Here is an 18,332-nt window from a genome sequence, read left to right on the forward strand (position 1 = left end):
TGGCGCCGGAAGAAATGGCAGCAGTTTTACGGGCGCCGAACCAATTGTGCTATTATGTGTTTGTTTTTTTCGTATCATTTGTAACTTATTTTGTACATAATGTTTCTGCAACCGTATCTTACGGCAAAAAAGAGCTTCTGGATATCAGGACAGCGATCACTCACCTCGGATTAGACAAAGACGCACAGGACATTCTCCGAACACCCGACAAGGCCAACATCCCAGTTACTTGCAAGAGGAAGAGACGCAGGTACAGAGGACACAGAGCAGGGTGCCTCGTTAGGATCCGCAGAAGGCGAGTGGGAAAGCTGCCATTACCGCCAATATTACTCGCCAATATGCAATCATTGAACAATAAATTAGACGAGATACGATCACGAAAATCCTACCAACGGGACATCAAAAACTGTAGTATCTTATGTTTCACGGAATCGTGGCTGAATGATGACATGGATATTCAGCTAGTGGGATATACGCTGCACCGGCAAGATAGAACAGCACACTCCGGTAAGACGAGGGGGGCCGGTCTGTGCATATTTGTAAACAACAGCTGGTGCACGAAATCTAAGGAAGTCTCTAGATTTTGAGTATCTTGTGATAAATTGCAGACCACACTACTTGCCTAGAGAGTTTTCAGCTATACTTTTCGTGGCTGTTTATTTACCACCACAGACGGATGCTGGCACTAAGACCGCACTCAGTCAGCTGTATAAGGAAATAAGCAATCAGGAAACCGCTCACCCAGAGGCGGCGCTCCTAGTGGCCGGAGACTTTAATGCAGGGTAACTTCAATCAGTTCTACCTAATTTCTATCAACATGTTAAATGTGCAACCAGAGAGAAAAAATTTCTAGATCATCTTTACTCCACACACAGAGACATGTTCAAAGCTCTCCCTCGCCCTCTATTTGGTAAATCCGACCAAAATGCTATCCTCCTGATTCCTGCTTACAACCACAAACTAAAGCAGGAAGCACCAGTGACTCAGTCTATAAAAAAGTGGTCAGATGAAGCAGATGCTAAACTACAGGATTGTTTTGCTATCACAGACTGGAAAATGTTCCAGGATTCTTCCGATGGCAATGAGGAGTACACCGCATCAGTCACTGGCTTTATCAATAAGTGCATCGAGGACGTCGTCCCCACAGGGACTGTACGTACATACCCCAACCAGAAGCCATGGATTACAGGCAACATTCGCACTGAGCTAAAGGGTAGAGCTTCCGCTTTCAAGGTGCGGGACTCTAACCCGGAAGCTTATAAGAAATCCCGCCGAACCATCAAACAGACAAAGCATAAATACATGGCTAAGATTGAATCGTACTACACCGCTCATCTTGTGTGGCAGGGCTTGCAAACTATTACAGACTACAAAGGGATGCATATCCGCGAGCTGCCCAGTGAAACGAGCCTACCAGACGAGTTAAATCACTTCTATGCTTGCTTCGAGGCAAGCAACACTGAGGCATGCGTGAGAGCATCAGCTGTTCCGGACGACTGTGTGATCATGCTCGTCGTAGCCGACGTGAGTAAGACCTTTTAAACAGGTCAACATTCACAAGGCTGCGGGGCCAGACGGATTACCAGGACGTGTGCTCCGGGCATTTGCTGACCAACTGGCATGTGTCTTCACTGACATTTTCAACCTGTCCCTGATTGAGTCTGCAATACCAACATGTTTCAAGCAGACCTCCATCATCCCTGTGCCCAAGAACACGAAGGCAACCTGCCTGAATGACTACAGACGCGTAGCACTCACGTCCGTAGCCATGAAGTGTTTTGAAAGGCTGGTTAGTGCTCACATCAACACCATTATCCCAGAAACCGTAGACCCACTCCAATTTGCATAGAGCCCAAACAGATCCACAGATGATGCAATCTCTATTGCACTCCACACTGGCCTTTCCCACCTGGACAAAAGGAACACTTATGTGAGAATGCCTTTCATTGTCTACAGCTCAGCGTTCAACACCATAGTGTCCTCAAAGCTCATCACTAAGCTAAGGATCCTGGGACTAAACACCTCCCTCTGCAACTGGATCCTGGACTTCCTGACGGGCCGCCCCCAGGTGGTGAGGGTAGGTAGCAACTAGAGGTCGACCGATTAATTGGAATGGCCGATTAATTAGGGCTGATTTCAAGTTTTCATAACAATCGGAAATCGGTATTTTTGGACAACGATTTGGCTGATTTAAAAAATATATATATATATGTTTTTTTTACACCCTTATTTAACTAGGCAAGTCAGTTAAGAACACATTTTTATTTTCAATTACGGCCTAGGAACGGTGGGTTAACTGCCTTGTTCAGGGGCAGAACGACAGATTTTTATCTTGTCAGCTCGGGGATTCAATCTTGCAACCTTACGGTTAACTAGTCCAACGCTCTAACCACCTGCCTTACATTACACTCCATGAGGAGCCTGCCTGTTATCCGAATGCAGTAAGAAGCCAAGGTAAGTTGCTAATTAGCATTAAACTTATAAAAAACATTCATTCAATCGATCAATCAATCATAATCACTAGTTAACTACACATGGTTGATGATATTACTAGTTTATCTAGCGTGTCCTGCATTGCATATAATCGATGCGGTGCGCATTTGCGAAAAAGGACCGGCGTTGCTCCGTGTACCTAACCATAAACATCAATGCCTTTCTTAAAATCAATACACAAGTATATATTTTTAAACCTGCATATTTAGTTAATATTGCCTGCTAACATGAATTTCTTTTAACTAGGGAAAATGTGTCACTTCTCTTGCAACAGAGTCAGGGTATATGCAGCAGTTTGGGCCGCCCGGCTCGTTGCGAACTGTGTGAAGACTATTTCTTCCTAACAAAGACAGCCAACTTCGCCAAACGGGGGATGATTTAACAAAAGCGCATTTGCGAAAAAAGCACAATCGTTGCACGACTGTACCTAACCATAAACATCAATGCCTTTCTTAAAATCAATGCACAGAAGTATATATTTTTAAACCTGCATATTTAGCTAAAAGAAATCCAGGTTAGCAGGCAATATTAACCAGGTGAAATTGTGTCACTTCTCTTGCGTTCATTGCACGCAGCGTCAGTGTATATGCAACAGTTTGGGCCACCTAATTTGCCAGAATTTTACTTAATTATGACATAACATTGAAGGTTGTGCAATGTAACAGGAATATTTAGACTTATGGATGCCACCCGTTAGATAAAATACGGAACGGTTCCGTATTTCACTGAAAGAATAAACGTTTTGTTTTCGAGATGATAGTTTCCGGATTTGACCATATTAATGACCTAAGGCTTGTATTTCTGTGTGTTATTATGTTATAATTAAGTCTATGATTTGATAGAGCAGTCTGACTGAGCGATGGTAGGAACCAGATGGCTCGTAAGCATTCATTCAAACAGCACTTTAGTGCGTTTTGCCAGCAGCTCTTCGCAATGCTTAAAGCATTACGCTGTTTATGACTTCAAGCCTATCAACTCCCGAGATTAGGCTGGTGTAACCAATGTGAAATGGCTAGCTATTTAGCGGGGTGCGCGCTAATAACGTTTCAAACGTCACTCGCTCTGAGACTTGGAGTAGTTGTTCCCCTTGCTCTGCATGGGTAACGCTGCTTCGAGGGTGGCTGTTGTCGATGTGTTCCTGGTTCGAGCCCAGGTAGGAGCGAGGAGAGGAACGGAAGTTATACTGTTACACTGGCAATACTAAAGTGCCTATAAGAACATCCAATAGTCAAAAGTTAATGAAATACAAATCGTATAGAGAGAAATAGTCCTATAATTCCTATAATAACTACAACCTAAAACTTCTTACCTGGGAATATTGAAGACTCATGTTAAAAGGAACCACCAGCTTTCATATGTTCTGAGCAAGGAACTTAAACGTTAGCTTTCTTACATGGCACATATTGCACTTTTACTTTCTTCTCCAACACTTTGTTTTTGCATTATTTAAACCAAATTGAACATGTTTCATTATTTATTTGAGGTTAAATTGATTTTATTGATGTATTATATTAAGTTAAAATAAGTGTTCATTCAGTATTGTTGTAATTGTCATTATTACAATTTATTTTTATTTTTTAATCGTCCGATTAATCGGTATCGGCTTTTTTTGGTCATCCAATAATCGGGATTGCTATCGGCGTTGAAAAATCATAATCGGCCGACCTCTAGTAGCAACACATCTGCCACGCTGATCCTCAACACTGGAGCCCCCCAGGGGTGCGTGCTCAGTCCCCTCCTGTACTCCCTGTTCACCCACGACTGCGTAGCCAGGCACGACTCCAACACCATCATTACATTTGCAGATGTCACAACAGTGGTAGGCCTGATCACCGACAATGACGAGACAGCCTATAGGGAGGAGGTCAGAGACCTGGCCAGGTGGTGCCAGAATAACAACCTATCCCTCAACGTAACCAAGACTAAGGAGATGATTGTGGACTACAGGAAAAGGACGACTGAGCACGCCCCCATTCTCATCGACGGGGCTGTAATGGAGCAGGTTGAGAGCTTCAAGTTCCTTGGTGTCCACATCACCAACAAACTAGAATGGTCCAAACACACCAAGACAGTCGTGAAGAGGGCACGACAAAGCCTATTCCCCCCAAGGCTTTCGACTCTCAATCACCACATTCTTATCGGCAGACTCAACAGCCTTGGTTTCTCAAATGACTGCCTCCTGTTTCACCAACTACTTCTCAGACAGAGTTCAGTATGTCAAATCAGAGGGCCTGTTGTCCGGACCTCTGGCAGTGTCTATGGGGGTGCCACAGGGTGCAATTCTCGGGCCAACTTTCTACTCTGTATACATCAATGATGTCGTTCTTGCTGCTGGGGATTCTCTTATCCACCTCTACGCAGACGACACCATTCTGTGTACTTCTGGCCATTCTTTGGACACTGTGTTAATTAACCTCCAGACGAGCTTCAATGCCATACAACTCTCCTTCCGTGGCCTCCAACTGCTCTTAAATGCAAGTAAAACCAAATGCATGCTCTTCAACCGATCGCTGCACGCACCTGCCCGACCGTCTAGCATCACTACTCTGGACGGTGCAGACTTAGAATATGTGGACAACTACAAATACCTAGGTGTCTGGTTAGGCTGTAAACTCTCCTTCCAGACTCACTTTAAGCAGCTCCAATCCAAAATTAAATCTAGAATTGGCTTCCTATTTCACAACAAAGCATCCTTCACTCATGCTGCCAAACCTACCCTCGTAAAACTGACTATCCTACCGATCCTTGACTTTGGCGATGTCATTTACATAATAGCCTCCAACACTCAGCAAATTGGATGCTGTCTATCACAGTGCGATCCGTTTTGTCACCAAAGCCCCATATACTACCCACCACTGCGACCTGTATGCTCTCGTTGGCTGGCCCTCGCTTCATATTCGGCGCCAAACCCACTGGCTCCAGGTCATCTTTGCTAGGTCAAGTCCCGCCTTATCTCAGCTCACTTGTCACCATAGCAGCACCCACCCGTAGCACGTGCTCCAGCAGGTATATTTCACTGGTCATCCCCAAAGCCTATTCCTGAAGCTGGAGACTCATATCTCCCTCACTAACTTTAAGCACCAGCTGTCAGAGCAGCTCACAGATCACTGCACCTGTACATAGCCCATCTGTAAATAGCCCATCCAAACTACCTCATCCCCATATTGTTATTTTTAATTTTTGCTCCTTTGCATCCGAGCATCTCTACTTGCACATTCATCATCTTCACATCTATCACTCCAGTGTTTAATTGCTAAATTGTAATTACTTCGCCACTACGGCCTTTTTATTGCCTTACCTCCCTAATCTTACCTCAGCTCTACGAACAATTCCTTCAACCTCATGGCTTGGTTTTTGATCTGACATGCACTGTCAATTGTGGGACCGTATATAGACAGGTGTGTGCCATTCCAAATCATATGTCCAATCAATTGAATTTACCACAGGTGGACTCCAATCAAGTTGTAGAAACATCTCAAGCATGATCAATGGAAACAGGATGCACCTGAGCTCAATTTCGAGTCTCTTAGCAAAGGGTCTGAATACTTATGTAAATAAGGTATCTGTTTTTATTTGTAATACATTTGCAAAAAAATCTAAAACCTGTTTTCACTTTGTCATTATGATCTATTGATGAGGAAAACGATTCATTGAATCTGTTTTAGAATAAGGCTATAGGGGCCTCCCGAATGGCGCAGTGGTCTAAGGCACTGCATCGCAGTGCTAGCTGTGCCACTAGAGATCCTGGTTTGAGTCTGGGCTCTGTCGCAGCCGGCCGCGACCGGGAGACCCACGGGGCGGTGCACAATTGGCCCAGCGTCGTCCGGGTTAGGGAAGGGTTTGGCCGGCAGGGATGTCCTTGTCCCATCGCGCTCTAGCGACTCCTGTGGCGGGCCGGGAGCATGCATGCTGACACTGTCGCCAGGTTTACGGCGTTTCCTCCAACATATTGGTGTGGCTGGCTTCCTGGTTAAGTTGGCATTGTGTCAAGACGCAGTGTGGCTTGGTTGGTTTGTGTTTTGGAGGACACACGGCTCTCGACCTTCGCCTCTCCCGAGTCCGTATGGTAGTTGCAGCGATGAGACAAGACTGTAACTACCAATTGGTAACACAAAATTGGGAAGGAAGGTAAAAAAAAAATTAATAATAAATGTATTTAACCTCTGGTACAAGTGGGATGCTAGCGTCCCACCTCGCCAACAGCAAGTGAAATTGCAGGGCGCCAAATTCAAAACAACAGAAATAATTAAAATTCATCAAACATACAAGTATTATACACCATTTTAAAGATAAACTTCTTGTTAATCCAGCCACAGTGTCTGATTTCAAAAAGGCTTTACGGCGATAGCACACCTTGCGATTATGTTAGGTCAGCGCCTAGCCGCAGAAAACCATACAGCCATTTTCCAAAGAAGGAGAGGTGTCACAAAAGACAGAAATAGCGTTAAAATTAATCACTAACCTTTGTTGATCTTCACCGGATGGCACTCCCAGGACTCCATGTTAGACAATAAATGTGTGTTTTGTTCGATAAAGTTCATCTTTATGTCCAAAAACCTCATTTGAAATTGGTGCGTTATGTTCAGAAATGCATTGTCTCAAACAAACATCAGGTGAAAGTGCAGAGAGCCACATCAAATTACAGAAATACTCATCATAAACATTGATCTAAGATACACAAGTGTTAAACATACGATTAAAGATAAACTTCTCCTTAATGCAACCGCTGTGTCAGATTTCAAAAAAGTTTTACGATGAAAGCACACCATGCAATTGTGTTAGGTCAGCACCTAGCCACAGAAAACCATACAGCCATTTTCCAAAGAAGGAGAGGTGTTACAAAAGACAGAAATAGCGTTAAAATGAATCACTTACCTTTTGATGATCTTCATCTGATGGCACTCCTAGGTCTCCATGTTAGACAATAAATGTTCGTTTTGTTCGATAAAGTTCATATTTATGTCCAAATACCTCCTTTTTGTTCGCGCGTTTAGTCCAGTAATCCAAAATGCACAAGGCGCAGAAGTCCAGACGAAAAGTAAAAAAATGTTCCATTACAGTTCGTAGAAACATGTCAAACGATGTATATAATCAATCTTTAGGATGTTTTTATCATAAACCTTCAATACTATTCCAACCGGACAATTTCTTTGTCTTTAGAAATGAAAGGAACGGAGCTCGTGCTCACGGCCGCGCTCGTGCTCACGGCCGCGCTCGTGACTAAACTCAAGGCTTTCTGCCAGACCCCTGATTCAAACAGCTCTTATTCGCTCCGCTTCACAGTAGAAGCCTGAAACAACGTTCTAAAGACTGTTGACATCTAGTGGAAGCCTTAGGAAGTGCAATCTGACCCCATAGACACAGTATATTGGATAGGCAATCACTTAAACTACAAACCTCAGATTTCCCACTTCCTGGTTGGATTTTTCTCAGGTTTTTGCCTGCCATATGAGTTCTGTTATACTCACAGACATCATTCAAACAGTTTTAGAAACTTCAGAGTGTTTTCTATCCAAATCTACTAATAATATGCATATCCTAGCCTCTGGGCCTGAGTAGCAGGCAGTTTACTCTGGGCACGCTTTTCATCCGGACGTGAAAATACTGCCCCCTACACCAGTGAGGTTAACCAGGTAGGCCAGTTGAGAACAAATTCTCATATCCAACTGCGACCTGGCCAAGATAAAGCAAAGCAGTGCGACACAAACAACACAGAGTTACACATGGAATAAACAAACATACAGTCAATAACACAAAATTAAAAAAGTCTATATAGAGTATGTGCAAATGGCGTGAGGAGGTAAGGCAATAAATAGGCCATAGTAGCGAAGTAATTACAATTTTAGCAAATTAACACTGGAGTGATAGATGTGCAGATGATGATGTGCAAGTAGAGATACTGGTGTGCAAAAAAGTAAATAAAAACAATATGGGGATGAGGTACAGTTGATATCGGAAGTTTACATACACCTTAGCCAAATAGATTTAAACTCAGTTTTTCACAATTCCTGACATTTAATCCTAGTAAAAATTCCCTGTCTTAGGTCAGTTAGGATCACCACTTTTTTTTAAGAATGTGAAATGTCAGAATAATAGTAGAGAGAATTATTTATTTCAGATTTTATTTCTTTCATCACATTCCTAGTGGGTCAGAAGTTTACATACACTCAATTAGTATTTGGTAGCATTGCCTTTAAATTGTTTAACTTGGGTCACACGTTTCGGGTAGCCTTCCACAAGCTTCCCACAATAAGTTGGGTGAATTTTGGCCCATTCCTCCTGACAGAGCTGGTGTAACTGAGTCAGGTTTGTAGGCCTCCTTGCTCGCACATGCTTTTTCAGTTCTGCCCACAAATTTTCTATGGGATTGAGGTCAGGACTTTGTGATGGCCACTCCAATACCTTGACTTTGTTGTCCTTAAGCCATTTTGCCACAACTTTGGAAGTATGCTTGGGGTCATTGTCCATTTGGAAGACCCATTTATGACCAAGCTTTAACTTCCTGACTGATGTCTTGAGATGTTGCTTCAATATATCCACATAATTTTCCTGCCTCATGATGCCATCTATTTTGTGAAGTGCACCAGTCCGTCCTGCAGCTTCACGGTTGGGATGGTGTTCTTCGACTTGCAAGCATCCCCCTTTTTCCTTTGATCATAATGATGGTCATTATGGCCAAACAGTTCTATTTTTGTTTCATCAGACCAGAGGACTTTTTTCCAAAAAGTACAATCTTTGTCCACATGCACATAGGACTCATTTTACTGTGGATATATATACGTTTGTACTTGTTTCCTCCAGCATCTTCACAAGGTCCTTTGCTGTTGTTCTGGGATTGATTTGCACTTTTCGCACCAAAGTACGTTCATCTCAAGGAGACAGAACCTGTCACCTTCCTGAGCGGTATGGCAGCTGCGTGGTCCCATGGTGTTTATACTTGCATACTATTGTTTGTACAGATGAACGTGGTACCTTCAGGCATTTGGAAGTTGCTCCCAAGGATGAACCAGACTTGTGGAGGTCTACAATTTTTTTTCTGAGGTCTTGACTGATTTCTTTTGATTTTCCCATGATGTCAAGCAAAGAGAGGGGCACTGAGTTTGAATATAGGCCTTGAAATACATCCAGATGTACATCTACAATTGACTCAAATGATTAGCCTATTAGTCAATCAGAAGCTTTTTAGTCATGACATAATTTTCTGGAATTTCCCAAGCTGTTTTAAGGCACAGTCAACTTAGTGTATGTGAACTTCTGACCCACTGGAATTGTGATATGGTGAATTATAATTGAAATAATCTGTCTGTAAACAATTGTTGGAACAATTACTTGTGTCATGCACGAAGTAGATGTCCTAACCGACTTGCTGAAACTATAGTTTGTTAACAAGAAATTTGTGGAGTGGTTGACAAATGAGTTTTAATGACTCCAACCTAAGTGTATGTAAACTTCCGACTTCAAGTGTGCATACAGTGCCATGAAAAAGTATTTGCCCCCTTTCAGATTCTCTATTTTTTATACTGAATGTTATCAGATCTTCAACCAAAACCTAATTTTAGATAAAGGGAACCTGAGTTTACAAAGAAAATGTATACTTATTTTTAATTAACAAAGTTATGCAACACCCAATTATTTCCCCTTTGTGAAAAAGTAGTTGCCCTTTACACTCAATAACTGGTTGTGCCACCTTTTAGCTACAATGACTCAAACTACTACAAACGAATGCTTCCTGTAGTTGTTGATTAGTATCTCACATTGCTGTGGGGGAATTTTAGCCCGCTCTCGCATGCAGAACTGCTTTATCTCCGCAACATTTGTGGGTTTTAAAGCATGAACTGCTCGTTTCAAATTCTGCCACAAGATCTCAATTGGGATTAGGCCTGGACTTTGACTAGGCCATTCCAAAACTTCAGATTTGTTGCTTGTTAACCATTTTCATGTAGACTTGATTGTGTGTTTTGGATCATTGTCATACCGTTGGTATGAGGTTCTTACTGTGGAATGCAGTGTTTGGTTTTCACCAGACATAATGGGACCCATCTTGTCCAAAAAGTTGACTCAAGTTTACCAAGAAGCACCTGGATGATTATCAAGACTCTGGGAAGAATTTTCTATGGACAGATGAGTCAAAATTATATATTTTTGGACGACATGGGTCCCATTATGCCTGGGAAAAACCCAACACTACATTCTACAGTAAGAACCTCATACCAACGGTGAAGCGTGGTGTTGGAAGTGTGATGGTTTAGGGATGCTTTGCTGCCTCAGGACCTGGACAACTTGCCTAACTAGAAGGAACCATGAATTCTGCTCTATATCAGAGAATTTTACAGTTGAATGTCAGTCCATCCGTCTGTGAGTTGAAGCTGATGCACAGCTGGGTCATGCAGCAAGACAATCATCCAAAACGCACAATCAAGTCTACATGGAAATGGATAAAAAGCAACAAATCTGAAGTTTTGGAATGGCTTAGTCAAAGTCCAGACCTAATACCAACTCAGATCTTGTGGCAGAATTTGAAACGAGCAGTTCATGCTTTAAAACCCACATGTTGTGGAGTTAAAGCAGTTCTGCATGCAAGAGCGGGCTAAAATCCCCCCCACAGCAATGTGAGACACTGCTCAACAACTACAGGAAGCATTCGTTTGGAGTCATTGCAGCTGATGGCACAACCAGTTATTGAGTGTAAGGGGCAATTACTTTTTCACACAGGGGCATTGGGTGTTACGTAACTTTATGAAATACATGAAATAAGTATGCAATTGTCGTGTTATTTGTTCACTCAGATTCCCTTTATCTAATTTTAGGTTTTGGTTGACAATTTGATAACACATTCAGTATCAAAAATATGTAAAAGTCGAGAAAATTTGAAAGGGGGCAAATACTTTTTCACAGCACTGTACAGACACAGACAGACATAATGTAAGTGGATACAATGAGTCAGTTTAGTATGTTGTCTCCCATTTTTCATATGTATTGTTTGTATCTGAACATGTAAGCCTCAGTATTGGCGCGAAGCCTCGTCAGGGCTGTGACATCTGGCTTTACTGTAGAGACTGATAAAGCTACTATGAACATACCAAATTGGTATTTTCGTATAAATGGGAAATAACGATATTCATTCTCAATCCTTTACGATTCGCCTCACGAAACACTCGTAATGTGGACGTACGTAGCTTGAGTTGCAGTGGAATGCACTGGCATCAGACCATGTGACATTGTGGTAGGAATCAATTCATATATCAATCTATTTCTCAGTAACAACTTTTTTTGGAAGTCTATTCATCTAGTTTGAGGTGGAGTGAAAGGTTTGCCAATGATGAATCTCTGCATGATGCCCTTTTTGAGGTTGCTGGCTACTGGTCACACAAGGTGACAGATGTTTGTGCATGACACAGGCCCTTGGTCAGGGTGGTTGGCCACTGGAACTACCCCATGGTCAACATAGTTGGTACCAGCTCATCAGACATGCAGTGAGTGGGTGTTCGTATTACTATGAGGTTCATCCTTGTTCCATGACTTACTTTCAAAAGGCTGAGTGAGACAACTTGAGATGCCTGAAGTTGAACCACTGTGTAAATCTTCTGTTGTTATCAAACTATGAATTGCGCGTGTGATATTTTTTGTGTTCTAGCACTGTACGTGTGCCGCTAAGTCCGGGATGTGTTCCATCTCCCACAAGCTTTTTGTAGTGAAATTGCTGTTCTATTCCCATATCAATATCAACCTTGAGATGTTCTTCCCAGTGTTACAACAAACAACACTGTCTGTTCATTTAGCTGTGTTTAACTCTTTTTTTCCTGCTTGGCCTTGGTCCACTTTAAGCTGCGTTTTGACTTGAGCTTTGATCTTTGACCTCTGTGTGACCTGAGCATGATCGTATGAACCCTGGTGTTACCCTCTGTGCCCGTTGTTTAGTGAGTCTTATTTGTGTTCCAGATTCTCCCTCGTCTGTGGTTAACAAACAGCTGGGATCCATGACTCTGGATGAGCAGCAGGGTGCGTCTCCTCTCCTCCCTTTCCCTCCCTCCCTTCTCTCTCTTTCTCTCTCTCACTCTCTCATTCTATCCCTATAGTCTCTTATCTCTCTTTCTCTCCTTTTTCTTTCTGTTCTTTTGTATCTCTTTCTTCCTCTGGCCTTTCTCTCTGTCGTCTGTGTGGCATAAAAAATTATATAATAATTTGCATGAGACTTCTGGCGTGCCTTCTTGTCCCGCCACCATCTTTACCATGAGACTTCCGGCTTGCCTCTTGCCCCTCCACCAGCTTTACCTGAGTGCATGTTCAATAGGCATGCATTCTAGTCCATTTTGGCCAACCGAGTCCTCAGGGCGGAGACTGGTGTAAGCTATTTTCTCCAAGGCTCTCTTGTTGCGACTGTAGCTTGAGATAATGTTAGGTAATTCCTCAGCCCATAAGTATTGATTTTATTTTGGACCGGTAACATAATCCAGGGCCGTATTTATGAACGGACACACAGGGCACGTGCCCCTGGGCTCCAAACCTGGCCCTGATGCAATCTTGCTGTCCTCCTGGCTTTTCACTCAGTCACAGCCGTGCTGTAGATCATCTCACGCTCAAACTGTTCCCTCTCAATGCGATCGTCTCCTGTATTGGCTTTCTTTTTTTTTCTTTTTTTTTACAGAACAACGCAATAGGCCCTAGGATGACAGTGACATACCAAACTGCTTTGTGATGAACTGTTGCGTGGGGTGGTAGTTCGAGAGGCTTGCATTTAACCCCTGTATCTTTGTGGTGTTCCCCTCTCACCTGTGTGACGTTTTGGTTCAAATCTGGGTCAAATACTGTCAAATACTGAAGGGGTGCGCTTGATTTAGCTTCATTTAGCTTTGATTTAGCTTCACGCTCCCATTTCTTCCATTGTGATGGGCAAGTTAAATCTAACCAAGTGCACCTCACGTTTTTTGAAAGTATATGAATCACTGTATGTATTGCTGCTGTGGATTGATGGATAGCATTCCTCTCTTCCTCTATGTATGGAATGAAACTTGAAAACTTTCACAGAAACTTTCTTGTGTAACACAGTTAGTAGGAGGTGAGTGTACAATGCAGCACAGAGGAGTACAGCCTTTTTTGCATTGCCATTGACCTACCTAAAATAACAATGCTGCATGTTACCATCGCATTAGATTGTCCTGTATAATAAAAAACAAAACCGTGTACCTGTCTTATAAAATATAATCTATTTGACATGTTTTTAGCTAGCATAAATACAGACTACATTATGCAAAGTGCTAACACTGAAATGGAATACAAAGTGGTTTTATCTATTTGCTAAATTGGTATAAGTCTCTACACACTATTTCAAAAGCAACTAATCAATATTGTTTTGTCCCCAATTCTGAAATGTACTGTAACACCTAACATGGAAACACAACGATGAATAACTCTGTTGAAAATGTATAGTCGGGAGTAGGGTTGCAAAATTCCACACAATGTTCAATAAATTCCCTGGTTTTCGAAAAATTCTGCTTGGAGGATTCTGTATTTCCTGCTTATTGCCTCCTAATTCTGGGAATCTTCCAACCAGGATTTTGGAAAAACAACTGAATTTATTGAAAGTTCCTGGAATTTTTGCAACCCTAATCACTATAGTGGTTTTTATTTTGGTAACCAGGCAAAACTATTGTCATATACTGTATATTATGCAATAATCACTCTTTCTCCCTCCATTTCTTCCTCTCATTCTCTCTCTCTGTCTCTCTCTATCTGTCTGTGTCTCTGTGTGTGTGTGTGTGTGTGTGTGTTCTCCCTCTCAGGAGCATCAGAAGCTGTGAGTGTGAGTGCTGGAGCGAGTTCAGTCAAAGTGAAAACTCTGTCTGCGTCTGCCAGTGTAACTGGAACCTCGTCTGGGTCCGGGGCACCCAGCAGCAGTACTGGACCTGGAGGTAGCCGAGCCAGCACGGCAGAACCCGTCCTGAGTCTACACTACAGCACTGAGGGAACCACCACCAGCACCATCAAACTGGACTTCACTGACGAGTGGTGAGCGTGCGACTCCGACTACACTGCTTAGAAAGCCAGAAGCACAACTTCACACTATTCAAACTTTAGGAGGTGATTTTTACAGACCCAGATTAAGCCTGCTGCTGGACTAAAAGGCACGCTCAATGGAGATTCTTAATGGAGAGCAGAATACTGAACATCGAGGAAAACCGACCCTTGATGTTCCCAGATTTTTACTCATCAAACGAATATTCACAAATTGAAATCAAGTGTCTCATCTTGGTGATGGAATGTTGTTCTTTGAGACTGACTGTTACCCTCTCTCCTTTGCCCCACCCCCTGTTCTCTACAGGAGCCGCAGAGCTCCCAATTCCAGGGGCAGCGGAGCCTCCAGTTCCAGGGGCAGCGGAGCCTCCAGTTCCAGGGGCAGCGGAGCCTCCAGTTCCAGGGGCAGCGGAGTCTCCAGTGGAGAGTCCAAACCGTCAGAGGCAGCAGGGGCCGCCCAGACCAGGGAAGGGCCCTTGGCAGAGAGCTCTGCCTCAGAGCAGGGTGAGGACTGGAGTGGCCTAGTGGCCATGATTGTTAGTGTTACTATCCTCTATGGGATTCCATGTGTAGCACTGATCAGGAAAGCGGCATTAGTTCCACTAGTTCTGCCGTATTGCCGACACCTAGACAACTGAGCCTCATACTGACCACATCTCTCTTCCTTCCTCTCCCCTCCTTCAATACCAGTGGCTGTGTCGGAGCCCTCCGGCCAGAGCAGGTCTGCTGCTTCCCACACAGACCCACTGTGTGAGGCTGGGGGTGCCTCCTTCTCCAGCACCCAGGGCTCCACGCAAGCCCAGGCCACAGCACAAGCCTCCTCTGTGGGGGATAGTGTGACTGCCACGCCCCTGGAAAGGAGCCAGGGTATGGGTGCGGAGGACACCACTGGGGGGTGCAGGAGAGAGGAGCCTGTGGGGGAGGGGGGTCCAGGGGGGCAGGGGGTTCCAACGGGACCGGGAGGACAGGGTCAACCCTCCCGTAGCCACCAGGACTCAGACGACAGTGATGACGACCCAATTCTTATCCCCTCTGCGAGGTACAGAGGAGGACAGGGACAGAGGTACGGACTGCAGCACTACAACACACACAGTATTTTGATATGTTGTTGTTGAGTATCCCATTTAATGTCACATCCTCTGTATATTGTCGTGAGAAAACCTTTTTTCTTGTTCTTTGTGGTCATGTACTGTTAATGATTCTGCTATAAACATAGATCTAATTTCAGAGGATCAGCGGTAGGAGATAGGATGATCAGGTAACGTCTGTGTGTCCACAACTATAATATCTAATCTGCAAGCAGTTGAGAACTTTAACTTCCAAAACTACAGCTCCCATGAGTCCAAGCAACCCCCCCCCCCCCCCCTTAGACTCTACTGTAGTCTACAGGATGTGGTGTTTGCAGTTTTCACCAGCAGGATTAAGCCTTGTGGGTGTGATGGGCACTGTTGTGAAACACTATTCGTGTGAGCATGCTTATGCATGTGTGTACCACCACCATTCACTAAGAGGAAAGCTATTAGCTACATTATCCCTGGTAGGTACGTAGTGATGTCACGAGGGTAACAGGCAACACCAGAGATGCAACAACCAATGAATGAATGAAACCCTACAAACCCTGGAGAAAAATGTAGATTATACCCTTTGGTTATATAGCCAGCTTAGACTAAGCTTATTACCTGACCTACTCATTGTTTACTCACAACACGAGAGAGATAAGAGAAGGAGAGAGAGGAGATAGATATTATCTACAGTGTGAAGTGAAATAAGGACATTGTCTTCTCTACAGTATGTGTAGGGTTGTTGAGGTTGTAGAGGACTGGTGACGGTCAGTTAGCGTGGCATGTGAGTAGTATTTGCCGCTTTGTTGCTGATTATTTTCCCAAGTGCTGTTTTGGTTGCTTCAGCATCATCGAGGGGTGAACCAGCATGACGCTCAGAATTCACTTTCCTCTCTGCAGGTATAGTGAAAGATTTTTACTGTCAATACTGTGTATAACGTGTGCTTGTGTGTGTCACAGACGCTCAGCTGCGGCCCGTATCCAGGAACTGTTTCGTCGGAGGAAGGAGAGGAGAGAGATGGAGGAGAGTGAGACACAGAATATCAGGAGACCCTCAGTAAAAATGGTCTACAAGGGCCACCGCAACTCCAGGACTATGGTACACTAATCTTCACTTTTCGACTTCTGGTCCCACGTTTCCAGCTGACTCTAGATCAGCTTCCCCCTACGCCAACCCCTACTGAAAACCTAATGCGAAGAGCAACAAACTGATCCTGTGCCAGATGTAGAGAGGGATCCCAGCTGCTGAATGAACTATCCTCCCGGTTTAATAGAATTCGATAAATATATATATATATATACACACACACACACACACACACACACACACACACACACACACACACACACACACACACACACACACACACACACACAGTGGCGGTTCTAGCTTGTAAACATAGATGTAATTTCAGAGGATCAGCAGTAGGAGATAGGCTGATCAGGTAACGTCTGTGTTCACAACTATAACATCTAACCTGCAAGCAGTGCAGTGCTCATTGAAGAACTTTAACTTCCAAAACTACAGCTCCCATGAGTCCAAGCAACCCCCCCTGAGACTCTACTGTAGTCTACAGGATGTGGTGTTTGTAGTTTTCACCAGCAGGATTAAGCCTTGTGGGTGTGATGGGCACTGTTGTGAAACACTATTCATGTGAGCATGTATAGTGGGGAGAACAAGTATTTGATACACTGCCGATTTTGCAGGTTTTCCTACTTACAAAGCATGTAGAGGTCTGTAATTTTTATCATAGGTACACTTCAACTGTGAGAGACGGAATCTAAAACAAAAATCCAGAAAATCACATTGTATGATTTTTAAGTAATTCATTTGCATTCTGTAATTAATTTGCATTCTCCCCACTGTATATGCATGTGTGTACCACCACCATTCACTAAGAGGAAAGCTATTAGCTACATTATCCCTGGTAGGTACGTAGTGATGTCACGAGGGTAACAGGCAACACCAGAGATGCAACAACCAATGAATGAATGAAACCCTACAAACCCTGGAGAAAAATGTAGATTATACCCATTGGTTATATAGCCAGCTTAGACTAAGCTTATTACCTGACCTACTCATTGTTTACACACAACAAGAGAATGATAAGAGAAGGAGAGAGAGGAGATCGATGGCTCCCTGGGCGAAGTAGCCACCTTTTGCAGACATAACAGCCGAACACACTCGTAGCATTTTTTCTACAATGGAAATCAAATATTGTTTGTATAGTTCTTCCCAACGCTGTTGCAGAAGTTCCCACAAATGTGTTGCACTTGTAGGTTGCTTTGCTTTCACCCTTCTGTCCAGTTCATCCCAAACCAGCTCCATTGGGTTTAAGTCCGGAGACTGTGCTGGCCATTCCGTGATTTGAAGCCTACAGTCTTGTTATTTTCTTCTAAGGTAGTTCTGACATAGCCTAGAGGTATGTTTTGGGTCATTATCTTGCTGTAGGATGAACCCCTGACCAACTAAGTGTACACCGGTGGGTATTGCATGGCACTGCAAAATGCTGTGGTAGCCATTTTGGTTCAGGGTGCCACTCACTCTCTGCAAGTCGCTGACTCTGGATCCAGCAAAAGAGCCCCAGACCGTCGCGCTTCCTCCTCCATGTTTGACAGTTGGTGTCACACACTGAGGAACCATCCTTTAGCCTACTCGATGGCGTACAAAAACCCTGCGTGATGAACAGAAGATTTCAAGTCTTCAGTAGTCCAGTCTTCAGTGGTCCACTAGCAGTGGTTCATGTCCCAGACAAGTCTCTTTTT

General features: G+C 43.6%; 1 protein-coding gene across 1 annotated transcript in view; it reads left to right on the forward strand.

Moving 5' to 3' along the window:
• Positions 1-18,332, forward strand: part of LOC120058126 (DDB1- and CUL4-associated factor 6-like) — a 65,504-nt gene that overhangs the window by 42,683 nt on the left and 4,489 nt on the right. Inside the window, exons 11-15 of the mRNA XM_039006599.1 lie at positions 12,433-12,492; positions 14,274-14,499; positions 14,813-15,009; positions 15,196-15,568; positions 16,527-16,665. Of these exons, the coding sequence (XP_038862527.1) occupies positions 12,433-12,492; positions 14,274-14,499; positions 14,813-15,009; positions 15,196-15,568; positions 16,527-16,665 (995 nt within the window). The remainder of the gene's footprint in view (positions 1-12,432; positions 12,493-14,273; positions 14,500-14,812; positions 15,010-15,195; positions 15,569-16,526; positions 16,666-18,332) is intronic.

This window comes from Salvelinus namaycush, chromosome 13, assembly GCF_016432855.1.
Source record: "Salvelinus namaycush isolate Seneca chromosome 13, SaNama_1.0, whole genome shotgun sequence".
Classification (NCBI taxonomy): Eukaryota; Metazoa; Chordata; class Actinopteri; order Salmoniformes; family Salmonidae; genus Salvelinus; species Salvelinus namaycush.